Source organism: Papio anubis, chromosome 7 (assembly GCF_008728515.1).
Source record: "Papio anubis isolate 15944 chromosome 7, Panubis1.0, whole genome shotgun sequence".
Taxonomy (NCBI): domain Eukaryota; kingdom Metazoa; phylum Chordata; class Mammalia; order Primates; family Cercopithecidae; genus Papio; species Papio anubis.
In genome coordinates this window covers 152,023,381-152,051,135 of record NC_044982.1, presented here as the reverse complement: position 1 = coordinate 152,051,135, position 27,755 = coordinate 152,023,381, and the positions used below count along the sequence as shown (strand labels likewise).

At 37.9% G+C, this 27,755-nt stretch overlaps 1 protein-coding gene across 4 annotated transcripts in view; it reads right to left on the bottom strand.

The window, feature by feature from the left end:
• The window catches only part of AQR (aquarius intron-binding spliceosomal factor), a 117,152-nt gene that overhangs the window by 73,684 nt on the left and 15,713 nt on the right, over nt 1-27,755 (bottom strand). For 2 of the 4 annotated variants that reach the window (XM_009209877.4, XM_021940399.2), the window contains 10 exons: nt 26,824-26,859; nt 22,751-22,871; nt 19,999-20,139; nt 18,244-18,312; nt 17,271-17,371; nt 14,831-14,907; nt 10,495-10,559; nt 8,228-8,344; nt 5,850-5,963; nt 2,631-2,734 (listed from right to left, as the gene is read on the bottom strand). In XM_009209877.4, the coding sequence (XP_009208141.2) occupies nt 2,631-2,734; nt 5,850-5,963; nt 8,228-8,344; nt 10,495-10,559; nt 14,831-14,907; nt 17,271-17,371; nt 18,244-18,312; nt 19,999-20,139; nt 22,751-22,871; nt 26,824-26,859 (945 nt within the window). Of the gene's footprint in view, nt 1-2,630; nt 2,735-5,849; nt 5,964-8,227; nt 8,345-10,494; nt 10,560-14,830; nt 14,908-17,200; nt 17,372-18,243; nt 18,313-19,998; nt 20,140-22,750; nt 22,872-26,823; nt 26,860-27,755 lie in introns of those variants that run through there. The other 2 variants (XM_021940400.2, XM_021940401.1) reach the window with 2 other exon arrangements.

The window sequence follows — 27,755 nt, the reverse complement described above, 5'->3', positions numbered from 1 at the left end:
CTTGACACGGTTTCAGATTCTACTCTGAAACTAATTTCTAAAGGAACTACCACTTGTCAAGTTTTCATAGCGTATCAAAGAACATTCCCAATTATTTGATAAAGCTTATCAAAATACACTTCCCTCTGTGTAAGGCCGAATTGTCTTAATTTACTTCAACCAAAACAATAATCACAACAAACTGAATCCAGAAGCAGATCTGCAAATCTGTCTTCAATTAAATCAGTCACAAAAAAGTAAAACAATGACACTCTTTTAATGGTGGCTTTTTTTTCACTTTGGAGAATACGTTTTTCATTAGCAATACATATGGCTAACATATAACAGATTTCAATCAATATACTTTTTTTTTTTTTTTTGAGACGGAGTCTCACTCTGTTGCCCAGGCTGGAGTGCAGTGCCACAATCTTGGCTTACTGCAACCTCCGCCTCCCAGGTTCAAGCCATTCTCTTGCCCCAGCCTCCCAAGTAGCTGGAATTAAAGGCATGCACCACCACGCCTGGCTAATTTTTGTATTTTTAGTAAGATGGGGTTTCATCATGTTTGCCAGGCTGGTCTCGAACTCCTGACCTCAGGTGATCCGCCCGCCTCAGCCTCCCAAAGTGCTGGGATTACAGGCATGAGCCACCACGCCCAGCCTCAATTGGTATTTTTAAATGAATTAATAAATATTTAAGATCGTTCCAGTTTTTATTTCTACTATAGTGAATATAATGAATATAATACACATAAATGTTCTTCGGGATCCTCAATAATTTTTAAGAGTGTAAAGGAGTTCTATGGGCAAAAATAAATTCCCCAGATGATTTATGCAGCTAAGCTAAATGTTTAAAAAAAAAAAAAAAAAAAGGCAACAAAAGTATTTTAAAAATAAAGGAAAACATTTTATAACCTTAGGGTGAGAAGGACTTCTACATAAAGCACCTAATATAGTTATTTAAAAGATTGACAGTTGTCATTAAAAATTTTAAATATCCATAATGACAAAAGATGTTATAAGCAAAGTTAAACTGAGAGCAAATAACTGCAACACAAACTAGACAAAGGATTAGGATCAAAAATATTAAAAGTTCTTTAAAATCAGTAAGATGACAAGCAAGGAAATGCAAAATAGCAAAAGAAAATAAGAAGGTTACAGAAGAAATATAAATGGCCAAGAAAAAACAGAAAAATGCTTAATTTCCCGAATAAGATCAGGGAAATGCAAAGTAAAACGAGACAAAAATAGCAAAAATGAAAGTCTAATTTACCCAGCATTAGTAGGGAGAAAAATAAATCCTCATACACTGCTAGTTTAAGTGTAAACTGATATAGTCTTTTCTGAAGGAAATTTAGCAATATGTAACAAATTTTAAACACACGCCCCATTTGAGTCAGCCATTCTGCTTCTAGGAATCAGTATGAAAAGGATGATCATTGCAGAACTGTTTGTAAAAGCCAAAACTTAAAAATTAAAGATTCACCAACAGGAGGCCAGGCACGGTGGCTCATGCCTGTAATCCCAGCTCTTTGGGAGGCCAATGCAGGATCACCTGAGGTCAGAAGTTCAAGACCAGCCTGGCCAACATGGTGAAACCTCATCTCTACTAAAACTGCAAAAATTAGCTGGGCATGGTGGAACGTGCCTGTAGTCCCAGCTATTCAGGAGGCTGAGGCAGGAGAATCGCTTGAACTCGGGAGGCGGAGGTTGCAGTGAGCCAAGATCACACCACTGTACTCCAATCTGGGCGACAGAGCAAGACGTCGTCCCAAAAAAAAAAAAAGATTCACCAATAGGAGATTAACTTTTAAAAAAATAGTATGGTGGTCCTGTTTAATGGAACTCTATGTAGTTATTTAAAAGAATGAAATGAATCTATGTGTTATTAATTATATTAAATCCTCATATGAGAATGAACAACCAAACCAACCTCAGTTCATTACATTTTAAATAGCCAAAGAACTAAACATAATTCCTCCCAAGAGCTGGGAGATGATACAGTACAGTAGTTAAAAGTTAGGGCTTGGAAATCACACTATCTGGGTTTAAATTGTATCTCTGCCACTTACTTGCTGTGTAACCTAGGCAAATTACTTAACTATACTATGCCTCAGATACCTTATATGTAAAATGGTACCTACTTCTAGTATGAGTTTTCAGAGTTGTTTACACACTTAACAGAATGTCTTTCACATAGTAAATAAATGTATGCCATTATTATCACTATTTTCAAAAGGATATATTAGCAGATAACTAAGTGCCAGAGGATATTACTAATTTTATAAATTTTCAACATGCAAAAATTTCCCTAAGTCACACCTCTAGTATCACACATAATGAATCTTTATTGGTTTTTGTCATATGTCATCTGAATGATGAAAATGACCAGCTTTATATTCTACTCTAAGAAAAATTTAAGATCTAAGAAAAGTGTATACGTCATAAAAAATAGAAACTTTACCAAACATGGATAAGTGACAAAGACACCAAACTGCTGGAGAGAAGCACTAGTTGTAGACGTCAATGAAGAGTGAAATAACAAGTAATATTACCTAAAGTACTGCAAAATGATTAAAAGCAATAAAGAAAAGTAAAATTGAGGCAGCATGATACAAAAAAAGAATATGTAGTTTTTCCATGTTGTCTTACCTAAGAGGTCCAAAAAACTTGACCAAGGACTCCCGAGTATCTACTTCTGCCACGTTTGAGAGGGCAAAATCATAGAGTTCAGGAAAATGTGCAAAAGCAGCTCTCTAGAAAATAACAGCAAAAAATATTAATAATTAATGTCTACATATTAATGTAAACATCTATTTAAGAATGAAAATATTTTATAAAAATATTAACGCATTTCTCTTTCTTACGTGACCTTTACCTTAGACAGAAGCATGTAATAAAAAGAGAAAAAACTGCAACTGTCATAGCAGAAATGTAAAAAACAGAGTCGGCGTTCAGCTTTTGATATCTGAAAGCATTTTCGATATATATGAAAATAGCCACAAAGGCAAGCTTTATTGATAGAAGAGGAGAAAAAAACAAATACACACTTGATTATCAAGAACTAGTCTAACAAGACTAAAAGAAAGTCCCAAGGGAAACTCTGGCTGCAGAGAGAACTTGAAGGAAAGACCAAAAACATTATGCTTGTGCCTTGCTTTTGTTTGGAACTCTGGGAAAAGACCTCACAGGGTAGCAGTCTCAACCAACATAGGGTAAGCTGTCAGAAAACAGAAATAGTAGCATTGCAACAGAGTGACTGAGATAATATCCCTAGTCTTCCTTGGGATTTGACGACAGAGTGATTGAAATAATATCCCTAGTCTTCCTTGATGCCCATGTGGCACAGAAAAGATTTAGAAGTTTTCATGTGTTCCATGGTGGATGACACAGAAGGTTGCCAAGGTTGCCAGGAGCGAGCTTGCCATGGGATTATGAGATTACTACACACAATGGCAAAATGACTCTGCAACCCAAGCATGAGAAAAGAATTGTATAAGCAAGGAAATAAACAAGTCAGTCCTTAGGAGAATGCTAGCACCATCAGGCAAAGTTGGGGCCTCCTCAACAGGGGAAATAGCCAAGTTCCTTGGAAGCAATAATGATGCTTTGCCTGTGTCAATACAATAGATCACATGCCACACCAGCTGTGGTTATTCCAAGGGCACAGGACAAAAACACTAACGCTGTGAAAAAAGCAGGAAAAGACATCTGAGTTAATCCCTCTTCCCAAACAATAAGGCCATTTTGGTATCTCCACATACCTACTAGGAAAGAAAAATAAGAGATTTTTTTTCGCTTTGTACACCATTATTTATTTATTTATTTTTCTTCTAAAAACAAAAAAAATGGGATACATGTGGAAATGTGCAGGTTTGTTACATAGATATACATGTGCCATGGTGGTTTGCTGCACCTATTGGCCTGTCCTCTAAGTTCTCTCCCCTCAACTCCCATCCCCAACAGGTCCTGGTGGGTATTGATCCCCTCTCTGTGTCCATGTATTCTCAATGTTCAACTCCTGCTTATGAGTGAGAACATGCGGTGTTTGGTTTTTCATTCCTGTGTTACTTTGCTGAGGATGATGACTTCCAGCTTCATCCATGTCCCCGCAAGGGACATGATCTCATTCCTTTTGATGGCTGCATAGTATTCCATGGTGAGTATGTGCCACATTTTCTTTATCCAGTCTATCATTGATGGGGATTTGGGTCGGTTCCATGTCTTTGCTATTGCAAATAGTGCTGCAATAAACATAAGTGTGCATGTGCCTTCATAGTAGAATGATTTATATTCTTTTGGGTATATACCCAGTAATGGGATTGCTGGGTCAAATGGTATTTCTCGTTCTAGATCCTTGAGGGATCACCATACTGTCTTCCACAATGGTTGAACTAATTTACATTGCTACCAACAGTGTAAAAGCGTTCCTATTTCTCTGCAGCCTTGCCAGCATCTATTGTTTCCAGAGTTTTTAATAATTGCCATTCTGACTGGTGTGAGATGGTATGATATCTCATTGTGGTTTTGATTTGCATTTCTCTGATGATCAGTGATGTTGAGTTTTTCTTCATATGTTCGTTGGCCACATAAATGTCTTCTTTTGAGAAGTGTCTGTTCATACACGTTGCCCACTTTTTGATGGGGTTGTTTTTTTCTTGTTAATATGTTTAAGTTCCTTATAAATTCTGGATATTAGACCTTTGTCAGATGGATGGATTACAAAAATTTTCTCCCATTCTGTAGGTTGCCTGTTCATTCTGATGATAGTTTCTTCTGCTGTGCAGAAGCTCTTTAGTTTAACTAGATCCCATTTGCCAATTTTGGCTTTTGTTGCAATTGCTTTTGGCGTTTTTGTCATAAAGTCTTCGCCCATGCCTATGTCCTGAATGGTATCGCCTAGGTTTTCTTGTAGGGTTTTTAAGTTTTGGGTTTTACTTTTAAGTCTTTAATTCACCTTGAGTTAATTTTTGTATAAGCTGTAAGGAAGGGGTCCAGTTTCACTTTTCTGCATGTGGCTAGCCAGTTTTCCCAGCACCATTTACTGAATAGGAGATCCTTTCCCCATTGCTTGTTTTTGTCATGTTTGTCAAAGATCAGATGGTTGTAGACGTGTGGTGTTATTTCTGAGGTCTCTGTTCTGCTCCACTGGTCTATATGTCTGTTTTGGTACCAGTACCAAGCTGTTTTGGTTACTGTAGCCTTGTAGTATATAGTTTGAAGTCAGGTAGCATGATGCCTCCAGCTTTGGAGAAGAGAGATCTCTTAAGAGATAGCTAACTTGATTATAAAAGGGTTTGAACTGAACCTTTACCCCTTACAAAAGACTCTTTAAAACAGAAATAGCTGGATTACTTTAAACAGAAATAGCTGGATTATTTTAAACTGACAAATAAAACTTCCTTCTACCATCAGAGAAACTGAAGCTCAAGAACAAGATAAGATCAGCAATAGAAAACAAATGAAGATACTTTTTTGGGCATATATGAACTACACTGGTAAATTTCAGTCCCATCATATGTGTTCATCTTAAAAATGTGCAAAATACTTACACACCCCCTGCCATATGTTGAAATACTCTTTAATAAAATAAAACTGACAGCAGAGCTAATATTTAAATGCACCAAACTGGCCCAATAACTAGTATTTCTGAGTAGCAAATATCAGTATACTGATTCACAGAATTTAGACAGGTTATAAAAGAAAGTCTTATTTTTCAAGAATTCATCAGAAAAAGAAACACTAAAAATATTGAATATAAAAACACTATTAAATTAACATCGTTTTCAATCTGTATCTATAAAAAACCTAAATTGTAGTATGACAAAACCTTATGGAGCATACACAAAGTCTATAATGTATTTTAATTACCTGTAGAGATGTAATTCTATCATAGTGAATTGTGGTCATCTCATTCTCTGTCAGAGCATTTCCAGTTTGGTCATTAATTTCAAAACCAGTATAGAATTTAAGCATGTCCAAAAGCTGAAGAAACACATTTAAATGTATAAATCATATGAACATAAGGGCAAGAAAGCACAATACTATTTAAAATAATAAACAGGTTCACACAGTTTCTCAGAGGTGCTGAAAAACTCAGGAATGTAAACATTACAAAAAAGATTTTTGGAGTATATCCAACTAAAAATGTTTTAGTTATGTGAAAATGGAGTATGTGAATAAATTGTTAAGTCTATTTCATATACATCATCTACTTCTGCAAAGAAAAACTTATACTGCAATCCCAATACTTAAGAGACATTAAGGAGGTAATCTAAAGAAGCCCAGCATTTTAATGAAACAAACAAAATCTATCTTATCTATCTACATCACTGAAAACTTACAAAGTTGGCCGGGCGCGGTGGCTCAAGCCTGTAATCCCAGCACTTTGGGAGGCCGAGACGGGCGGATCACGGGTCAGGAGATCGAGACCATCCTGGCTAACACGGTGAAACCCCGTCTCTACTAAAAAGAATACAAAAAACTAGCCGGGCGTGGTAGTGGGCGCCTGTAGTCCCAGCTACTCGGGAGGCTGAGGCAGGAGAATGGCGTGAACCGGGGAGGCGGAGCTTGCAGTGAGCCCAGATTGCGCCACTCCACTCCAGCCTGGGTGACAGAGCGAGACTCCGTCTCAAAAAAAAAAAAAAAAAAAAAACAAAAAAAACATAAAAACAAAAAAAACAAAGCTATAGCACCAGAGGGAACTCCTGAGGTCTCTTACTGCAGGTTTTGCAATTCATAATTGGAGATACTTTTTTATATGCTGTTTTTTTTTTTTTTTAAAGTCAGAGTCAAGCTTTGTCGCCCAGGCTGGAGTGCAGTGGCGCGATCTCGGCTCACTGCAAGCTCTGCCTCCCGGATTCACGCCATTCTCCTGCCTCAGCCTCCCGAGTAGCTGGGACTACAGGCGCCCGCCACCACGCCCGGCTAATTTTTTGTATTTTTAGTAGAGACTGGGTTTCACCATGTTAGCCAGGATGGTCTCAATCTCCTGACCTCATGATCTGCCTGCCTCGGCCTCCCAAAGTGCTGGGATTACAGGTATGAGCCACCGTGCCTGGCTGTGCTGCTTCTTTTAGGGAAAAACAGTAAGACAGGGAAAGCTAAGTTATTCTTTTTTCTCCATGGCCATCAAAGTCCTTTGGCTTAGTTTCTCTTGCTAACGAGGCTCTGATGTCTCCCCTGTAGCAGCAGCTTCAACAGAGCCTACTGGCTGCACTCAACCCAAATCTTTATTTTTAGATCTAATCTATGGTAGATCAGATATTAGGATTTAAAATATTTTAATATATGTGGCAAATCACTAGATAGAAATTTTAAAAAAGAATAGGAGAAATGCTCACAGATATAAAAGAACAAAGGGGATATGTAAACACATACCAAAACTGTATCTTTAAGTATGATCTCATTGAAAGATAGCATTAGAAGTTTGTTAAAAATGATTTCTTCTGCTGGGTGCAGTGGTTCACGCCTGTAATCCTAGCATTTTGGGAGGCCAGGGTGGGCAAATTGCCTTAGTTCAGGAGTGTGAGACCACCTCGGTAACATGGTGAGGCCCTGTGTCTACTAAAATACAAAACATTAGCCAGGCGTGGTGGTGCATACCTGTAACTCCGGCTGGTATCAGGATGGTATTAAACTGGGGAGGCTGAGGCAGGAGAATCACTTGAACCCAGGAGGCGGAGGCTGCAGTGAGCCAAGATCATGCCACCACTGCACTCCAGCCTGGGTGACAGAGCAAACTCTGTCTCCACAAACAAAACAAAACCAAAAGAAATGCTTTCTTCTGCATGACATAACAGGAAATGTAAAATACTGTGTCTTCCTACCAAGACAACAAAGTTAAGTGCATTTGCAGCTTCCTTATTCAAGGGAGCATGTACACTTCTACACGATCAACTGTCTGTCACCATCATCTTACAGAAAGAGTCATAGTATTGGGGCATAGTTCATTTAAAATTAATGCCCATCAGCTATTATATTTCACATAAAATCAAAACTTGTGAACATGTGTGACTGTATTCCCCAATCATAATTTAGTGCAATAATAAAAATCACATATAATGAACAAAAAGTTATATAATTACTAGAGGCAATCTATATAAGAATACATTCATTTTACACATTAAGACATGACTTTAAAATAACCAGGAGTTTGTGTTATGCCCTGATACTGCCAGTTGTGTGGCAAAGAAAAGATCAGTTTAGAAAGTAAAACAATAAATATGTTCAGATACATAAATATTCACCTGGGAAAAAAGATGGCCATCCTCTTCTCTACGAACAAGATTGGAAAGGTAACAGTGAACCAGAAGGTGGGAGTCATCCAGGATGGTATTAAACCAGCGCCTTGTGGGTAACAGGGCCTGGGAAAAACAAACATCGTAACAGTAAGTTTGCATCTATTCTCCACAGCTAGAAGTGAAATGTACTGATATTTAACTCACAAGTATTAATCACATACAAGGCACCCTCCAACCTTCCAATAGACACACGGTACACAATGCAAGAGGTCCCGTTCATGCTGTAAATAAACCCAGTGGCAATGTTTTTGGTTTTAAAAGCAATAATGATGATGAAAGAACTTTTAAGATAAAATTGAAAATAAGGGACCGGGCATGGTGGCTCATGCCTATTATCCCAGCACTTTGGGAGGCCGTGGCAGGTGGATCACCTGAGGTCAGGAGTTCGAGATTAGCCTGGCCAACAGGGCAAATCCCTTTCTCTACTAAGAATACAAAAACTAGCTGGGTGTGGTGATGGGCGCCTGTAATCCCAGCTACTCGGGAGGCTGAGGCAGGGAGAACTGCTTGAACCCAGAAGGCAGAGGCTGTCTTCAACCAAGATCCTGCCACCACACTCCAGCTTGGGCGACAGACCAAGACTCTGTCAAAGACAAGAAAGAAAGAAAAGAAAGGAAAGGAAGGGGAGGAAGGGGAGGAAGGGGAGGGAGGGAGGGAGTTTGCTCCGTTGGTGCAGTGCGGTAACAAACCGTGCGTTTGGTGCGTTGCGGCGGCTTCCGGCCCGTGTCGGCTCAACCGACGCCAGTGCGGTGACAACAAACCGACCGAACCGGCAACCAACCGACCGGCGGCAGATCTGCAAGTTTAAAAGTGGAGTTGCTCTGAGAAAAAAGGAAGTACAAATTCCTATGTGGAGATTCCTGTTTCCTCTCCTCATGTTCCCCTACACCATAGCTTGCAAATCGCTAATCTAATCAAATATCCTCATTTTATAGATGAAGTTATTGAGACCCTCAGAAGTTATAAATTAGTTACTGGCAAAGCTAGAATTTGAAAGATCTCATGAATGACTGCTAGTCCAATATGCTAATACTTGTATCAAGAAACCACCTTACTTCTCCAGATAAGGAACAGATTTTCTTTCAATTTCCCACATTAATGAGAAAGGAAAGGAAATCAATTCTGTATCTGAACTTGTCAGCAAATCCTGCGCGAAAGAGTACGAATTTTTTTTTGTTTTTAAGAATCTTCATTTTAAAAAATTGAACACAGCAGCTATATTTTTCTTCGCAAACATTGGGCACATTTAGAAAAGTGAGATTATTTAAGGAGACAATTATAAACCCATGACTTCAGCCACTATAGAAAACTCTGTATGAGGGGTATTAAAGTATGACACAAAATAAATTGTCACTGCTAGACTCATGTTTAATAACTACACTACGTAATATTTTTTCTACACACAACAGCCCATGATAGATGAGTCAGTCATTTGAAAACCTCAAGGGCCAACTACTCGTGACTTCCTTCTCTAAGTGACACCCTGAAACAGGTGCAAAGTAAAACGAGTTTGAGGTGATGAAGAAGTACTTCATATAGACCAGACACGGTGGCTCACACCTATAATCCCAAGCAATCCTCCTACTTGGGAGGCCAAGGTGCAAGGACTGCTTGAGCCCAGGAGTTTGAGACCAGCCTGGGCGATATGGTGAAACCCTGTCTCTACAAAAAACACAAAAATTAGCTGGGTGTGGTGGTGCCCAACTGTAGTCTAAGCTGCTCAGGAGTATGAGGTGGATCCGGAGGATCACTTGAGGCCTGGGAGGCGGAGCTTGCAGTGAGCCGAGACAGCGCCACTGCGTTCTAGCCTTGGTGACAGAGCAAGACCCTGTCTCAAAGGAAAGAAAAGAAGAAAAGAGAAGAGAAAAGAAGAGAAGAGAAAATAATTTTTTTTATTTTATTAGTGTATTTTTACTGTATTTTATTGTATTGTATTAACTTTTTATTAATGTATAATGTATATTAATGTATATCAACAAATAATGTATACTATATCATTATACAATACATGGGCGCCCAATATGTATTGTATTATTATACATATGTATAATATATATGTATACAATAAATAATACAATACATATGTATAATAAATATATACTACATATGTACTGAAAGAAAAGGAAAGAAAAAAAATACTTCATATATAGTCATATGCTTAATCTTGGACCCCCTAATGATTATATAACAAAAGGTCACTGTAGATTTCTTACCTCTAGATCAATCATAAGTTCAATGAATCTTTCACAGTAATGAACTTTGTCCATAGTGACAGGTTCTAGACATAAGAGAGAAAGCATGATAGAATTTTCTTACTAGACCATTTTGCACACTGTTTCTGAAAACTGGTAGTTATTTAATAACTTAAATAAAGTCATTTGTCTTTTATTCACCAGAATTGGACTATGATCTAGAATGAGGATCTCACATATATGTATTTTTTAAGGCAGGTCTTACCCTGATACTTAGCTCTACAAATATGAGAAAATAAAAAATCTAGCTTGGGTCAGAAGCACATTTTAAAAATCAGGTTTGCAAAGACATTTTAAAAGTATTAATCCTTAAAAATCCGTATTTAATTAGATCTTGGAAAAACTTAGAGATATAAAAACTAGAAGGCAGTTTTATATCAGTTTTTGCTCCACTTTCCTCATTGTCTTTACATTCTAAACTTCTGAGAGTTTTCTCATATGTATAAACACACACACATGTGTATCTACACACACACCTTTAAACTGCACTGAAAACTAATTAGAGAGATAATTTTTAGGATTTTTTCCACTGTACATATATTACTTTAACATTAGAATGCCAATGACACAACGAACAATAAAAATACCTTCTAAATCACTAGCTTATTATATTACTATTTATGAGCATAATATACTATTTTTACAAACATTTATTTTTGTTTTTAAATAATTACAACCTTAGGGCATGAAATTCTTTCAGAGTACAAGCTTTTTTCCAATGCCAGGAAATGGTCTACCATTTTACCAACTAAAACCATCCTGTCAAGTTGGTTTCAATTAAAACAAAGATAATTTTAGGTTTCCTGTTGCTACTTAGTTTAAAGACTTGCAGCAGTGACTAACACCCAGTGCCAGACCTATAGAAGGCATCCTACAAATGCTTACATAAAAATCCATTTATTTATCTGTAGTGTACAGGAAAACGGAAAGCTTAATGTAAAGCAAGAAATGCGAATACTTTTGTGTTTAACATATACAGAAATGTTAACTGGAACTTTTTCAGCTAGCATATGCCCATAATCCAAACCCTGAAATAACAGAAGTATAGAAATTATTAGCTGGAAAAGACCTTTGAGAGCATCTATTCTAGATCTTCATTTTCCAGGTAGAAAAACATGATCAGAGAAAATGAGCTGATAAAGGTGTAAAGCCAGAATGGTTGGTTAGAACTGGAACCCAGGTTTTCTGAGACATACACATACAGTTGTTTAAAATAAAAATTTAAAGGAGCAATTTTTAAATTAAATCCATTCAAACCAATCTTTTGTTGCTATCTTTTGTTCTTGTAACCGTCAAAGGAAAACATTTTTTCCCAAACTAAAAGAGTGAGCAAATTCTGAATTCTGTATCTTTATTTATGTCTTGAGAAATTACTGGCAATGGCCTATTTAAAATTAGAAAACAATGCATGGTGCTCAAGTTCTGTGCCCTGGTGAATAAAGTTGCATGTTTTTACCATAGCTGGTCTACTGGGCATGTTGCCTAAGGTAGAACCCTTGGTATCCCAATTTCAGGCACAAATATATCCTTATCATTTGTCTCTGCTACACTGTAACTTTTTTCCCCTTCTAACAGCAATCTTAACATCTCAGACTATCCTACACAGATTTTCAACAACTCATCTGGGCATTCCATTTTTAATGACCCTATTTTAAAAGGAAACTACAATCCTTCTTAAAATCTTTGAAAAATTAGCCTTCTGTTTCCTAAGTATATAATCCATCTATCTTCATACCCATTCTGAACTGGCAAATTATTGTCACCATCCTGTTAGTTCCTTTGCCAGCAAGCTGACAAGTTTTGATAAAAACTCAAGACTAAGAAATGATGTTTTCTAGCCAGGCACAGTGGCTCACACCTGTAACCCCAGCACTTTGGGAGGCTGAGGAGGGATCACTTGAGGTCAGGAGTCCAAGACCAGCCTGGCCAACATGGTGAAACTCCATATCTACTAAGAATACAAAAATTAGCCGGACATGGTGGTGTGCACCTGTAGTACCAGCTACTCGGGAGGCTGAGGCAGGAGAATCACTTGGACCCAGGAGGCAGATGTTGCAGTGAGCTGAGTTTGCACCACTGCACTCCAGCCTGGGAGGCAGAACGAAACTCCATCTCAAAAAAAAAAAAAAAAAGTTGTTTTCTGACAGTATATAAACAATAGTGGCAACAGCAAGTGGTTTATAGGCTGTTAAATTACTGCACGCCCTATGTTCTTGTTTTTGAAACCTAGATGACCCTAGATAAACATTCCACAGTTAGAGATATCAATTTTTATTATAGACATTAGTTCTATAGACATTAGTACCTCAAAGCACTCAATGTTACTCTTTGTGCCAAGAAAACCCAATATTAGGCCAGGCGCAGTGGCTCACGCCTGTAATCCCAGCACTTTGGGAGGCCGAGGTGGGCAGATCACGAGGTCAGGAGATTGAGACGATCCTGGCTAACATAGTGAAACCCCGTCTCTACTAAAAATACAAAAAAAAAAATTAGCCAGGCGTGGTGGCAGGCGCCTGTAGTCCCAGCTACTCGGGAGGCTGAGACAGGAGAATGGCATGAACCTGGGAGGCTGAAGTTGCAGTAAGCCAAGATCGCGCCACTGCACTTCAGCCTGGGCAACAGAGCAAGACTCCGTCTCAAAAAAAAAAGAAAGAAGAAAACCCAATCTTAGTCCTCTTTCCAGGTTGAAGGCACTTAGTGTTAAGATATAGATACACTAACATTAAGTGACTTAAGATTATAAGCATAAAACGTTTTCTTTATACTAATGCTAGCAGCAGTACTGTGCCCCAAATCAGATACAACTGATTTACTGCATTGGTATCAACTCCTCACTGAATTGTAGCTGTGATTTTCAGCTGTAAAATATTACTTGAAGGGTCAGCATTTATAACTCATTCCATTGTATTTTTTTAAAAGCTGCACTTTCTGATGCAAAAATATAAATATGGTACACCTATAGAGCTGTTCTTAGATTATATTCCACTTAAAAATATTAAACAACTGGCTGGGCATGGTGGCTCATGCCTGTAATCCCAGCACTTTGGGAGGCTGAGACGGGTGGATTACCTGAGGTCAGGAGTTCAAGACCAGCCTGGCCAACATGGTAAATCCCCGTCTCTACTAAAAATACAAAAATTAGCTGGGCGTGGTGGCACACGCTTGTAACTCCAGCTACTCAGGAGGCTGAAGTAGGAGAACTGCTTGAGTCCAGGAGACGAAGGTTGCAGTGAGCCAAGATTGTGCCACTGCACTCCAGCCTGGCTGACAGAGTGAGACTCTGTCTCAAAAAATAATAATAATAAACAATTATAATTATATACAATTATATAATAATACAATAATAAACATAATATATATAATAATATATATAATATATATAATAATTTATAATATATAATAAATATAATAAACAATTATATTTTATATATTATATATAATTATATTATATTTTATATATATAATAAAAATATATATACATTTTTATATAGTATATACTCTATATAATATATACTTACTTTTTAAATCAATAAATGGAGCTATGATGGAGGAAAATCCTTCTATTTAGTCTTTTAGCTCAAATATCAGTAATATTTCTTTTTTCCTCCAAACAGTATCAATAGTACTAAAAACACTATTCAGCACCATATTATAAATAACATGCAAATATGGTCTGTAATTTTCCTGTTCACAACTGTATCCCAGCACCTTAGACAGGACCTAGATCTAGTAATTAGGTGATAAAAATATTTGCTACTTAAAGGAATATTTCAATAACCACACTGGTGCCTTTAAAATAACCCTTACGCCAGACGTGGTGGCTTATGCCTGTAATCCCAGCACCTTGGGAGGCTGAGGTGAATGGATCACTTGAGGTCAGGAGTTCGAGACCAGCCTGGCCAACATGGATAAACCTCATCTCTACCAAAAATAAAAAACTAGCCAGGCATGGTGGCACAAGACTGTAATCACAGCTACTCGGGAGGCTGAGGCAGGAGAATCGCTGGAACCCTGGACGGGGAGGTTGCAGTGAGCCAAGATCATGCCACTGCACTCCAGCCTGGGTGACAGAGCAAGATTCTGTCTCAAAAAATAAATAAAATAAAACAAAATAAAATAACCTTAAAGGCAGTCCCAATACTCACACTAGTAATATATTTAAAAAGGAGAGGACATACACTTTGCCAATACAATTTAAAATCATTCCAAGAACAGTTTTTATATTAGAGATGAGTAAATACCACAGGGGCAGTTATATGAGAATTTCCCAAATGCATTGAGTAAAAAAGATAGTTACCGGAAAGTGGGACTGACTTCAGTACAGAGATAAACTTCTGGATGAGTTGTGAAAGAAATCTCCTCTCCTGATATGCCCTAAAATCAGAAAGAACATTGACCAATTATTTTCGAAAAATAGTCATTTCAAAAGTAAATTCTAAATGTTGATAATGGCTTTCCTATACTGCTCAACTGTTCATTTCTCTGTGAAGCTGGGACTATAACTTGAATATACAGCTTCTTCTTTCTATGTAAATGCAGTGCTATATGAAGAAAAGGAGAGTCACATTACTGATCTAATAAGCCACCTAAGCAAGCACCTCCTTCTTGCACCGTGAACGTTTTCTTTTTTTCTTTTTTGAGTTGGAATCTCGCTCTGCTGCCCAGGCTGGAGTGCAGTGGCACAACTTCATCTCACTGCAACCTCCACCTCCAGGGTTCAAGCAATTCTCTTACCTCAGCCTCTCGAGTAGCTGGGACTACAGATGCCTGCTACCACGCCCAGCTAATTTTTGTATTTTCAGTAGAGATGGGGCTCCACCATCTTGGCCAGGCTGGTCTTGAACTCCTGACCTTGTGATCCACCCGCCTTGGCCTCCCAAAGTGTTGGGATTACAGGCATGAGCCATGACACCCACCCTGAGCCACAGCGCCCAGCCAAACATTTTCATTTGTGATTTACAAGTCAGACCGAGAAAGAAGTTTCAAAATTCCATTTATAGTCTGCCCTTACCATTAAAAATCTCACATTTAATGTAGTTAAAATGCGATGAAAAATATTATATTTTAACATTTAAGTATTAAGTATAAGAGAGTATTACAACAGCTAAAGATCAAATGCTTAAAAAATAATTTTCTATTCATTACTACTTTAGGATACATTCACTAATGAACAGACATGTATCAAGTATCGTATAGCTGTAAATGCTTGTAACAGACCTGCTGGAAATACAAAGAAGGGGAATGGCTAAAATCTACTTGTAATAACAAGTCATATATTATAAACACAATTAGTAATACATGTCAGTATGCGATTAATAAAACTGCCTGACACTAATTAAGCACGCATGGTGCCAGGATCTAAGCTATGCTAAACACTTCACATCTTTTTCTTTTTTTTTTTTTTTTTTTTGAGACGGAGTCTCGCTGTCGCCCAGGATGGAGTGCAGTGGCATGATCTCGGCTCAGTGCAAGCTCCGCCTCCCAGGTTCACACCATTCTCCTGCCTCAGCCTCCCAAGTAGCTGGGACTACAGGCACGTGCCACATGCCCGGCTAATTTTTTGCATTTTTTTTAGTAGAGACGGGGTTTCACCACGTTAGCCAGGATGGTCTCATCTCCTGACCTTGTGATCCGCCTGCCTCGGCCTCCCAAGGTGCGGGGATTACAGGTGTGAGCCACTGCACCCGGCCTTCACATCATATTTAATACTGATAACAGTCCTCGGAAATGGGAAATATTGTCCAGATTTCACAATGAGGCTTAGAGGTGAAGTAACTTGCCCAAAGTCATACAGCAATTGAGTGTGGAATCTAGCTAAGTCTGATTGTAGAACAATCCAATCATTACATAAACAGCTGGTGTTTCAAAAAAAATCAGAGCATGTGTTCTAGGAGTTCAGATGAAAGCACTATGATCTAAAGTAGTTGGTCTGGAAGAGTATTTATATGGTTAATATTCAATTAAGTGGAGTGAAGAGGAAAGGGATTTAGGAAAGAAATGCTTAAGAAACAATGACTAGAGTATTCCAGTGATTTACAAGAGTCACAAGAAACAGCTGGAAGCTTCTGAAAGCCTTGTAAGAAGTTTAGAGTTAGGCTGGGCGCAGTGGCTTATGCCTGTAATCCCAGCACTTTGGGAGGCCAAGGCAGGCGGATAACCTGAGGTCGGGAGTTCAAGACCAGCCTGACCAACATGGAGAAACCCCATCTCTACTATAAATAAAAACTTAGCTGGGCGTGGTGGCACATGCCTAGAATCCCCCAGCTACTTGGAGGCTGGGGCAGGAGAGTCGCTTGAACCTGGGAGGCAGAGGTTGCAGTGAGCCACAGTCGCACTATTGCACTCCAGCCTGGGCAACAAGAGTGAAACTTGGTCTCCAAAAAAAAGTGAAGGAGTAAGAAAAGAAACAAAAAGTTATATTAATAGCCTAAAGATAGTGGAGCAAATTGAGAATCATCCATGAGGGACACGGACAATAGGCAGGGAGAAAAACAGTGGGTCAACTATATATACTTAGTAGCACAGAAAGAAGGAAAAGAAGGAAAAGCATGATGTTCTGGTTTCTGCTTTAGATCTCTGTGAAAAATATTCTTATGACAGTCTAGGTAAAAGCACTTATTATAATAACTTATTTGGGCTCAGCACTATATAAAGGGAAACAACAAACCAGTTAACATCATCTAAAGTCCACAATCCAGCATAATAAGCCAACGTGAAATGAAGCTCTGCCAACATACTGTTCTCTTGCTTCTGGATCCATCTTTTCATCATTCTTTTTAATCAAGTTCCAGAATTTTCTTAGCTTAGGTGTCTTTTTTAATTCTAATTCCAATCGTGCCTGAAGAAGAGATGTGTTATTAAATTACCAGTAACCTCAAAGTTTACAAGGATAAGGATTAGATCAACTATTTGCTAGTTTTCTAATATATGAGTACAAAAGAGAGCAATCAAGATTGTAAGCTCAATAATTATTTTTTTATTTCAAAACTTAAAGAGCTAAGTCTGAAAAATATATGCATCAACACTTAGCATAATCACTGAGGTTTGAAAAATATGAGTCTGAAAAAATGCACAAAAAACAGCTATCACAAGTAAATAAGGAAATGTCCACATTAGCATGTTGTCACTTTTTAACTTAGTATTAATTATTTATATGTGCCTTATGTTTTCATGCCCATCAACTGGTACTTATGAATGAGTCTGCATATCTGAGTATAAGCAGAAACACCTATGTGCAGGAAATGAAACTCTGAATAAAGCATTACACTGAAATCTGATAGTTTTAACTTTACCTAAGATGTATTAATTTGGCTTTGGTGCTTGCACATATTACCCAATGAAGACTTTATGAAAAAATGGAAGTCATTAATATTAGGTATGATCCAGATCTTCTCCTACAGCTACATATATACTCTAATCAAGGAAAAAAAAATTCAAGTCCACATTTAGTCTCATCTATACTTTGCTGAATTAACCCCCCTTTCTCTACAAGTTCAATAGATACTACCTTCTTCATTTTATATTACTAAAATTAAGTTAAACATCGAATGCACATAAAAACTTTATCTGTAAGTTAATGCAAAGTGGTTTTTCTAAGAAAAGGGGTATTTATCTACCACTTGTATATCCAAGATTAAGGCTATAGACTCTAAAACCACATGCTCTACTTATAACACATACATTCCTAAGATTCTGAAATTAGAGACTTACCAGCTGTAAGCCCATCCACATTGGGAGGGAGATAAGCTGCTGTACTTGACTCCGTATCAAGTCTACCTCCTGTTTAGGGCATGAAGGAAACAAGTTCATAAACATACCAGCATTTCTACCTAAGTCTTTACATTAAGAAGTATTACTGCCTTTTTAAGTCCTGGATGGAAAACACGCCACCAATATTTTCCAATTAATATTTTGATATTAAAAAGTTCAATGTTTTAAAAAAGATTCCATCCTTATTATTTACAGATTTTGTATTTGCAAATTCATACACTAACAAAAATGTATTTGTAACCCCAAAATCAATACTCCATGTGCTTTCACAGTCATCCAGACAAAAATCTGAGTTGCCTGACGTGCACATTCTCAGGTGAGACTGAACTGATGCTCTGCTTCATTCTCATTGAGTACTTTTTTTTTTGGCATGTTTGTGCTTTTTGATGATTTCACTGTTTAAAATGGCACCAAGCCCAAGGCTGAAGTGCTGTCTGATATTCATGGGTGCAAGAAGGCTGTGATATGTCTTACAGAGAAAATACGTATGTTAGACAAGCTTCGTTCAGGCATAATTATAGTGCTGTTGGCAGTGAGTTCATGGTTAATGAATCAACAATATACAATAAATAAGCTGTCTTTAAATAGAAACACACACAAAATAAGGCTATGTATTGATAGTTTGTATAATGTCATGACCAACGCTTGCAGGTACCTAACTCTGTACTTCCTCAAGGAGTAATGGTTCAGCATTAGCTCATTCAGTGTTCATAGCTACTTTATAAAATGAACGTAACTACCTCAAATAAGAATTGACTGCATATTTTAAAAGATAAAGCATTTCAATAATAAACTAGTTTGGTAAGTTGGTTAAAACTATCACCAAATTACTAATACTAATAAAATCTTATTTCTGCTTAGTTTCTGATAAGAAATCACATCTATTTATATTTCTATTTGTTCTGTTTAGTTTAATAAATGTTAAAGAGATAACAGTGGTATCCAGTGCAGGCATCATAAATCTTTTTTTATGCCTTTAAAAGATCCATGTGAGATAGTACATGGAAACAGCTAATAACTATCCATCTATTAACACTCAGTCTTCAGGATAAGAAAGAACTCCGTGCATTCTCCTGCATGGGTGTAAGTGAATTATCAATTCAGAGGCACTAGATAAATATGTATATTTATCAGATAACCACAGTAGGAAAACTCAAATAAAACATTAATTACTGAAAAAATTTAATTTTTTAGAAGATAATCTTATGAGGGATGAAAATGTATCACACACAAGACATTTTCAAAGATCATCTACAAATGGCCTTTATCAGTTAACTCAAAATACAACTCTCCTACTGACCAACCAGCCTGTGCATAAGGCATGATGAAAAGTAATGAAACTACATCCCTGTATGTATATGCAGTTTGTGGCACAGATCTCATTACTACAATTCCATATTAACCAGTCTCCTTGCTGCTGCTTCTTTTTGTGCTCTCTCTTTGGAGTTTCAGTTCTTATAATCATTTTTCTTAAGAGTCTAGATAGAAAAAATTAAGTATCAAGTTCAAATCTATTAAAAAGTGAACATATCTTACAAAATGGTTTTACTGATAAGTGGCTGAAATCAAGCTAAGCATTATCCTTATTTGCCACTATTATGGATGAAGAGTTGGCTACAGAGGTAATTTCATCTAAACTCAACCTAAAAGAACAAGAAAACTTGAAAATTACCCCAAAATATAAAGTAAAAGTACCAAACTATTGAAGCAATGATCAAGAAAAAGTAGTAAGACTGTCTGTTCATGAAGTGAAAATTCACCATCAGTTTCAGCTAAGGCCGCCTTCAAGATGTGTTTAAAAAAGAATGGGAAGTGGTCTGGCTTCTTCTTAAAAATCTGAAAAGAAAAAGAATAAAAATTCGTTTTGAATTGGTTTGCTCACTTAAGCTTTAAAGAAGCCCTAGTAGGCTTTTTAGCAGTCTATTAAAAAAACCAAATAATTACAAAAGAGTTATTTGTGTATCTATAAAATAAGCATCACGTGCTTACTTATAATTAATGGCAAGTCAAATACAGGTTTCTGACAGGACTATGAGAGAGTTGCAGAAACTTTTAGCTAATAAAAGAATGGCTTTAATTTCTTTAGTTTTTCCTCTGTGGATTATGCCTGTATTTGGCTTAGGCTTTGTTTTCTTATTATGGATCTGAAGTGTTTTAATTTCTCTGATTTAAACAAAAGAAACTACATCTTTAGCAAAAATTGTAGTTTTCACACTGTAATTAATCTCAAGGACAGCCCCTCCTGCTTTATATTAGCTCCTTACTCTTAAGTTATATATAATGTAAATATATTCAAGCCTCTTTGACCTACCTCTGTTTCTAGTTACTGCCGCAGACAAGCACTCCAAGCGTGTGGTCTACGCTAGTTGTTTTCATTCACTTCTCTAAGACAAGCTCTCCTGAAGCTGTATGGCTGTCAAGTCGTATGGACCGTTATGAAGCCTCAACTCCTTTTCAGCATATTGAAGGCTCTTTTTCTTTCGTCTGTTATCTAAACAGCAATATTCCTAGGGTTCTAGCCTCATTCTTCTCCCCCTATTACTTCAACTACTAAATACCAATGATTCCAAATATACATCTGCAGTCTAGATTTCCCTTCTGAGCTCTCAAACCTTAGAGTCCTCTGTCTACTAGATGACTTAAATCTAGATACTCCAAAGGCAATTTAAACTGAATATGTCCAAATTCAATTCAACAGTTTTGTATCCTCCAAATTATTCCTCAGTCTCTATTACCTATCTTGGTAAATGGTACCATCATCTATTATATTCATTTGCCCAAGCCTGGAAGGTTATTGAAAATAACACCCTTTCCTAATGCTACTTCAACTGATTATCAAATTCAATCAATTCTACCTTCTAAATCTCTGTATATTCTCTAAATCTGTATTATTATTTCTCTATTTCAAGGCCTAATCACCAAAGTGATCTTTATAACAGGCAAATGGACCAGGTTATTCCCTGGCTCAAAAAATTTTCCTTCTTCCTTTCTATAATAGCTTGAAGCAACTTCAAGAAATCCCGAGGCTCTCTTGATATCGACATAAAACCCATAGTTTATTTTGAGCTCTAATGTGCCCTGAGATGGTAGTCATTTAATGAATATTTGAGAGAAGTATCCATGGCTTTATCTTAAAGACTCTATCACCTTCTCACTTCGGAGACCATTTACTCAAAACAGATGACAGGCATCCATTCCTTTTTTTTTTTTTTTTTTCATTTAAAAAAGTCTGACTGGAAGAGAAGAAACTCTTGATGAAGTGACCATTATATGCTGGGCAAAGAAAACAAAGGTTTTGGATCTCTACTTATCAAGCTTCTGTTGCACCAGCACAAAAAGGAAACATCAGTGCATTAGAAATTTCTAAAAGGAAAAATAGATCCCAAATCAAGGACAAAAAGAACAGGCAGGGCACGGTTACTCATGGCTGTAATCCCTGCACAAGGCGGGTGGATCACCTGAGGTCAGGAGTTCGACACCAGCCTGGCCAACATGATGAAACCCCGTCTCAACTAAAAACACAAAAATTAGCTGGGCATGGTGGCAGGCACCTGTAATCCCAGCTTCTCGGGAGGCTGAGGCAGAAGAATTGCTGGAACCTGGGAGGCAGAGGTTGCAGTGAGCTGAGATCACGCCATTTGCACTCCAGCCTGGATGACAAGAGCGAAATTCAGTTTCAAAAAAAAAAAAAAAGAACGTTGAAATTATAACATAAGCATCTGTCTTGACTTTGGTAACTTTTTTTTATTCATGTAAAACTACAAATATACACTTTCTCTTGTGAAAAAAGACACTGAGAAGTATCTCATTTGAACATTATATACTTGCACTTTTTCTCTTCTTAGAGACAGGGTCTCGCTCTATTACCCAGCTGGAGTGCTGTGGTGCAATCATAGTTGATTGTAGCCTCGAACTCCTAGGCTGAAGCGGTCCTCTTGCCTCAGTCTCCCAAGTAGCTGGGACTACAGACTCACGCCACCATGCCTGGCTAATTTTTTTTTTTAAAGAGACAGGTTTTTGCTTTGTTGCCCAGGCTGGTCTTGAACTCCCGTCCTCAAGCAATCCTCCCACCTCAGCCTTCCAAAGTACAGGATTACAGGCATGAGTGACAGCACTCAGCCTATTTGTATTTATTAATATAATTTCCATTTTGCCAGCTCCTGATGTAAGTTGTTATAACATATACCATTCTTTGTTTCAAACACAAAGCAGAAAAATAACTCACATTCATAAATTTTCAATTCATAGTAAATCATTAAATCGTTTGAAGAAAGTGTTGAAACCAAAAGAAAATGTATCTTTCACATACCCATTCTTTTGCTCAGTATTTGCTTTAATGCTAGGTAAAATTCTGCTCTAAAAGCACCACTATCAGTAAAAGTTCTGCCACTTTGTAATGGCTTAAGTGGGTCAGTATGAAAGCTATGAAGTAATTTAAATCAGTTACCTCCCATGCAGGCACGTTTTCTCTGAACTTCTCATTCACCATACAGCAAATTGACATTAAATAGGCCTTGCTGGATACCTCAGGAGAATAATTCATCCAGAGATAATTTTCAAGATACTGGCTATAAAGAGTAAAAAGCACAGAATATTTCATTAGTTACCACCACTCACTGTAATGTATAACTCACCCAGAAAAGCACAATTATTTACAACTTTCTGAAAATATTTTGGAAATCTCTATTTATAACTTGGAATCCTTGGCTGGGTGTCATAGCTCATGCCTGTAATCTTTGGGAGGCCAAGGTGGATGGATCACTTGAGGTCAGGAATTGTGATATGGTGAAACCCCATCTCTATTAAAAATACAAAAATTAGCTGGGTATGGTGGCACACGCCTGTAATCCCAGCTACTCAGGGGGCTGAGGCAGGAGAATCGCTTGAACCCGGGAAGAAGAGGATGCAGTGAGCTGAGATTGCACCACTACACTCCAGCCTGGCCAACAGAGCTAGACCCCATCTTCAAAAACAAACAAACAAAAAAAAGGCCGGGCGCAGTGGCTCAAGCCTGTAATCCCAGCACTTTGGGAGGCCGAGGCAGGTGGATCACGAGGTCAGGAGATCAAGACCATCCTGGCTAACACGGTGAAACCCCATCTCTACTAAAAAATACAAAAAAACTAGCCAGGCGAGGTGGCGGGCGCCTGTAGTCCCAGCTACTCGGGAGGCTGAGGCAGGAGAATGGCGTGAACCCGGGAGGCAGAGCTTGCAGTGAGCCGAGACCACGCCACTGCACTCTAGCCTGGGTGACAGAGCGAGACTCCGTCTCAAAAAAAAAAAAAAAAAAAAAAAACGTGGAACCCTTCACAAATTTACCTGTTGTCTAGGTCACTGCTACCAGCTACAAATTTATGTATAGAAAACACAGCTTTGGAGAATGACAGTCTTACATATTCAAATACAAAGGTATCAAACGTTGCCAACATACATAATTATCACCACCAAACCACTGGATATTCCCTTACTTAAGGCGCTTTTTTTTTTTTGAGATGGAGTTTTGCTCTTGATGCCCAGACTGGAGTACAATGGCATGATCTAGGCTCACTGCAACCTCCACCTCCCGGGTTCAAGTGATTCTCCTGGTTCTGCCTCCTGAGTAGCTGGGATTACAGGCATGCGCCACCATGCCTGGCTAATTTTTTGTATTTTTAGTAGAGACAGGGATTCTCCATGTTGGTCAGGCTGGTCTTGAACTCTCGACCTCAGGTGACCCACCCGCCTCAGTCTCCCAAAGTGCTGGAATTACAGGCATGAGCCACTGCACTTGGCCTTTAAGGCTCTTCTTAAAGTAAAAGTTGGCCGAGCACAGTGGCTCACGCCTACAATCCAAGCACTTTGGGAGGCTGAGGCGGGCAGATCGTGAGGTCAAGAGATCCAGACCATCCTGGCCAACATGGTGAACCCCCGTCTCTACTAAAAGTACAAAAATTAGCTGGGCATGGTGGTGTGTGCCTGTAGTCCCAGCTACTCGGGAGGCTGAGGCAGGAGAATCACTTGAACCCAGGAGGCAGAGACTGCAGTAAGCTAAGATCACGTCACTGCACTACAGCCTGGCAACAGAGCGAGACTCCGTCTCAAAAAATAAAAAAAAGGAAAACCCAAAAATACCTGATAAATATCAGTTCTAAAACAAAATGAGGCCAGGCGTGATGGCTGACACCTGTAATCCCAGCACTTTGGGAGGCCAAAGTGGGCGGATTGCTGGAGCCCAGGAGTTTGAGACCAGCCTGGGCAACATAGTGAGACCTTGTTTCTACAAAAAAAAAAAGAAAGAAAAAAAAAAAACCACTAGCCAGGTGTGACGGTGTACACCTGTGGTCCCAACTACTCAGGAAGGAGGCTGACGTAGGAGGATTGCTTGAGCTTAGGGGGTTGAGGTTGCAGTGAGCCATGATTGTGCCACTGTACTCCAACCTGGGCAACAGAGTGAGTCCCCATCTCTAAAACTAACCAAAAAAAAAAAAAAAAAAAAAAACTTCTGAAACTCTTACTAAGCCTTCTCATTCTAGCCTCCATGTATCTTATTTTCTTTCCTATTTTTCATTTTTACTTCTCTTTGCTATTTTCTAGTTAATTCCCTCAGATCTATTTTCTAGTTCACTAATTCCTTCTTTAGCTGCACTAACATGTTATTTACTTTGCTAATTGATGCCTTCCTCTAATAATTTTCATCCACAAAAACCCTTTTCTCAGTTCGCTTTCCTATATCCAGCTACCTTCTCCATGCCATCTTACTTTCCACTTTAGCAAGAAACCATCAATTACTCTCCACAACAACCTTAGACTGGTTATGTTTGAAAGTTGGCCCAGGGAAAATGATATTGTCACATAAAATTAAATAAAAGTTCCTGAAAGGTAACAACCGACTTTTTCAGCTATTAAAAATTTTTCACTGTCAGTTTTGATGCTGCTGCTACAGGGGAGAAATCAGAGCCTCGTTAGCAAAAGAAACTAAGCCAAAGGACTTTGATGGCCATGGAGAAAAAAGGGCAACTTAGCTTTCCCTATCTTACTGTTTTTCCCTAAAAGAAGCAGCACGCCAGGCACGGTGGCTCACGCCTATAATCCCAGCACTTTGGAAAGCCGAGGCGGGCGATCACGAGGTCAAGAAATCGAGATCATCCTGGCCAACATGGTGAAACCCCGTCTCTACTAAAAATACAAAAATTAGCCAGGTGTGGTGGTGCACACCTGTAATCCCAGCTACTCGGGAGGCTGAGGCAGGAGAATCGCTTCTACCCGGGAAGTGAAGGTTGCAGCGAGCTGAGATCGCACCACTGCACTCCAGCCTGGTGACAGAGCAAGACTCTGTCTTACAAAAAGAAAAAAAGTTTCACTGTCATTGATGCTTTCAATCTGTTTTGTTGCTTTCTCCTTCAATTCCTGCAATTCCCTTGGTTTCTGGACTCTAGAATTCTGGTTAATCCTAATTGCATATTGGTAGCCTCTTGATTTTAATCTGTCTTGTTGAAAGGAGGCACAATATGATGGAAAGAGCATATTTATCTCAGGGCCAGATGGGTCCAGTTTCTAGCCTCAGTTTCCTCCCCTATAAAATAAGGAAGATCTTACTGGTGGTGTTCTGAGGATTAAATAAGATCATTTAATAATAATGCAGTCCTTAGGATACAGGTGGCACTCAACTTACTAGTTAATTCATAATAAATTTCAGTTTCCCTCTATAAAAATGATAAGACCATCTCCTTCATGTCATTTTTTTGTGAGGATCAAATCTGTGGATGCAGGAGTAACAATTATTAACACAGAGGTCCTGACCTCTGATGTAAACCAGATGTCAAGGAAGTGTAGAGAAGTGGAAAACCATGAGCTTTGGCATCAGACATTGGTATCCCAGCTCTGCCAATAACTTAGAGCAAAGTATTTAACCTCTCTGATCTCAGCTTCTGTTTCCAGTAAATGCTGAGGATAGTACTTACTTCACAGGATTGTTGTGAGTACTCTGTATATAAAATGCTTAACACTGGTGAGCACAAAACAGGTGTTCTGTTTGAGAAATGGTAAATGTAGCTATCATCAACAACAATCCTAGCTTTTACTTTCAGCATACTGGCTAGATCTGGTTGTAACATAATCTAATCTACTTTTGCAATCTAAAAATCATACATTATCTTTTGTCTGAAATAGTTATATTACCAGTAGCTAGACTGGAACAACGCTACCTTGATGATAACATTTTAGCTTGGCAGGGAAAACAGCTATAGAACACACTCTATTTCCACTGATCACTAGAGAAACCAAGTTTGAGTTCAGAAATTATTCACCACATGCTACCTTAACAAGTAAGAAAAAAATCAAAATACAAGTTATTCTGACAATGGGACATCATCTTTGAAAACAAAGGCTATTACATACATATTCCAAAATAAGCCAATCACAGAAATATATATCTTCACAGATTTAGATTTTCTTAGTCACTCACAGAAATACACAGAAAATTTAGCTAAAACTGAAATCACATTGTTATCTTTTTCATCAACGGAATGCCTTATGACTTACCTAAATTCCAAGAGCATTATCTTTCTAATAGCAAACCTGAAAACATAAAAATAAATAAAATGTTTAAAATAGAAAATACAAACATTTCAGAATTATTAACCCAAATGCATTTAGGGATGTTGTGTTTTCATATCAACTCACCCATCAAAATTCATAATATCAGATCACAATTTCCTACGTCAGTTCAACTTCTTAAGCACTGACCAACATGTTTTCATTTAATACTCAAATGGAAACATTTTGCTAAAGAGTCATGCCTTCCTAAAAGCACACAGGACACATATCTTTACTGCAAATGTGAAAATCAGATGTTTCACTTGCTTCTTAGTGTTGACAGTGAGCTTAAAATACTAAAATATGGGGGGGAGGGGGGAGGGATTGCATTGGGAGTTATACCTGATGTAAATGACGAGTTGATGGGTGCTGACGAGTTGATGGCTGCAGCACACCAACATGGCACAAGTATACATATGTAACAAACCTGCACGTTATGCACATGTACCCTAGAACTCAAAGTATAATAAAAAATATATATATATATTAAAAAAAATACTAAAATATTGTGGAAAAAATATCAGATATTTGTCTTTAATATACTGTCTTTTTAAAATAGAATTACTTTGTTTTATATGAATAAACAATGATATAGTCATGTTTGTCCAAAATATACCTATGTTGTCCCGAAGCAGATACAAATGGCCGCTAATTTAGTTTTATCATTTCATAATATTGGAAATAGATCAGAACACTGTCACTAGATAATAGTTTCCAGCTTTGAAAATTAAGTGTCTATGTATTATGAATTTATAATGCCCCAGGAAACCATTATCCTGTCAAAATCCTATTCCACTGATTTCTGATCTCTTATATAGTTTCACTGAGCATACAATGTCACAAAACTTTAGTGAGAATGAAATGAAGGTTTTTACTAT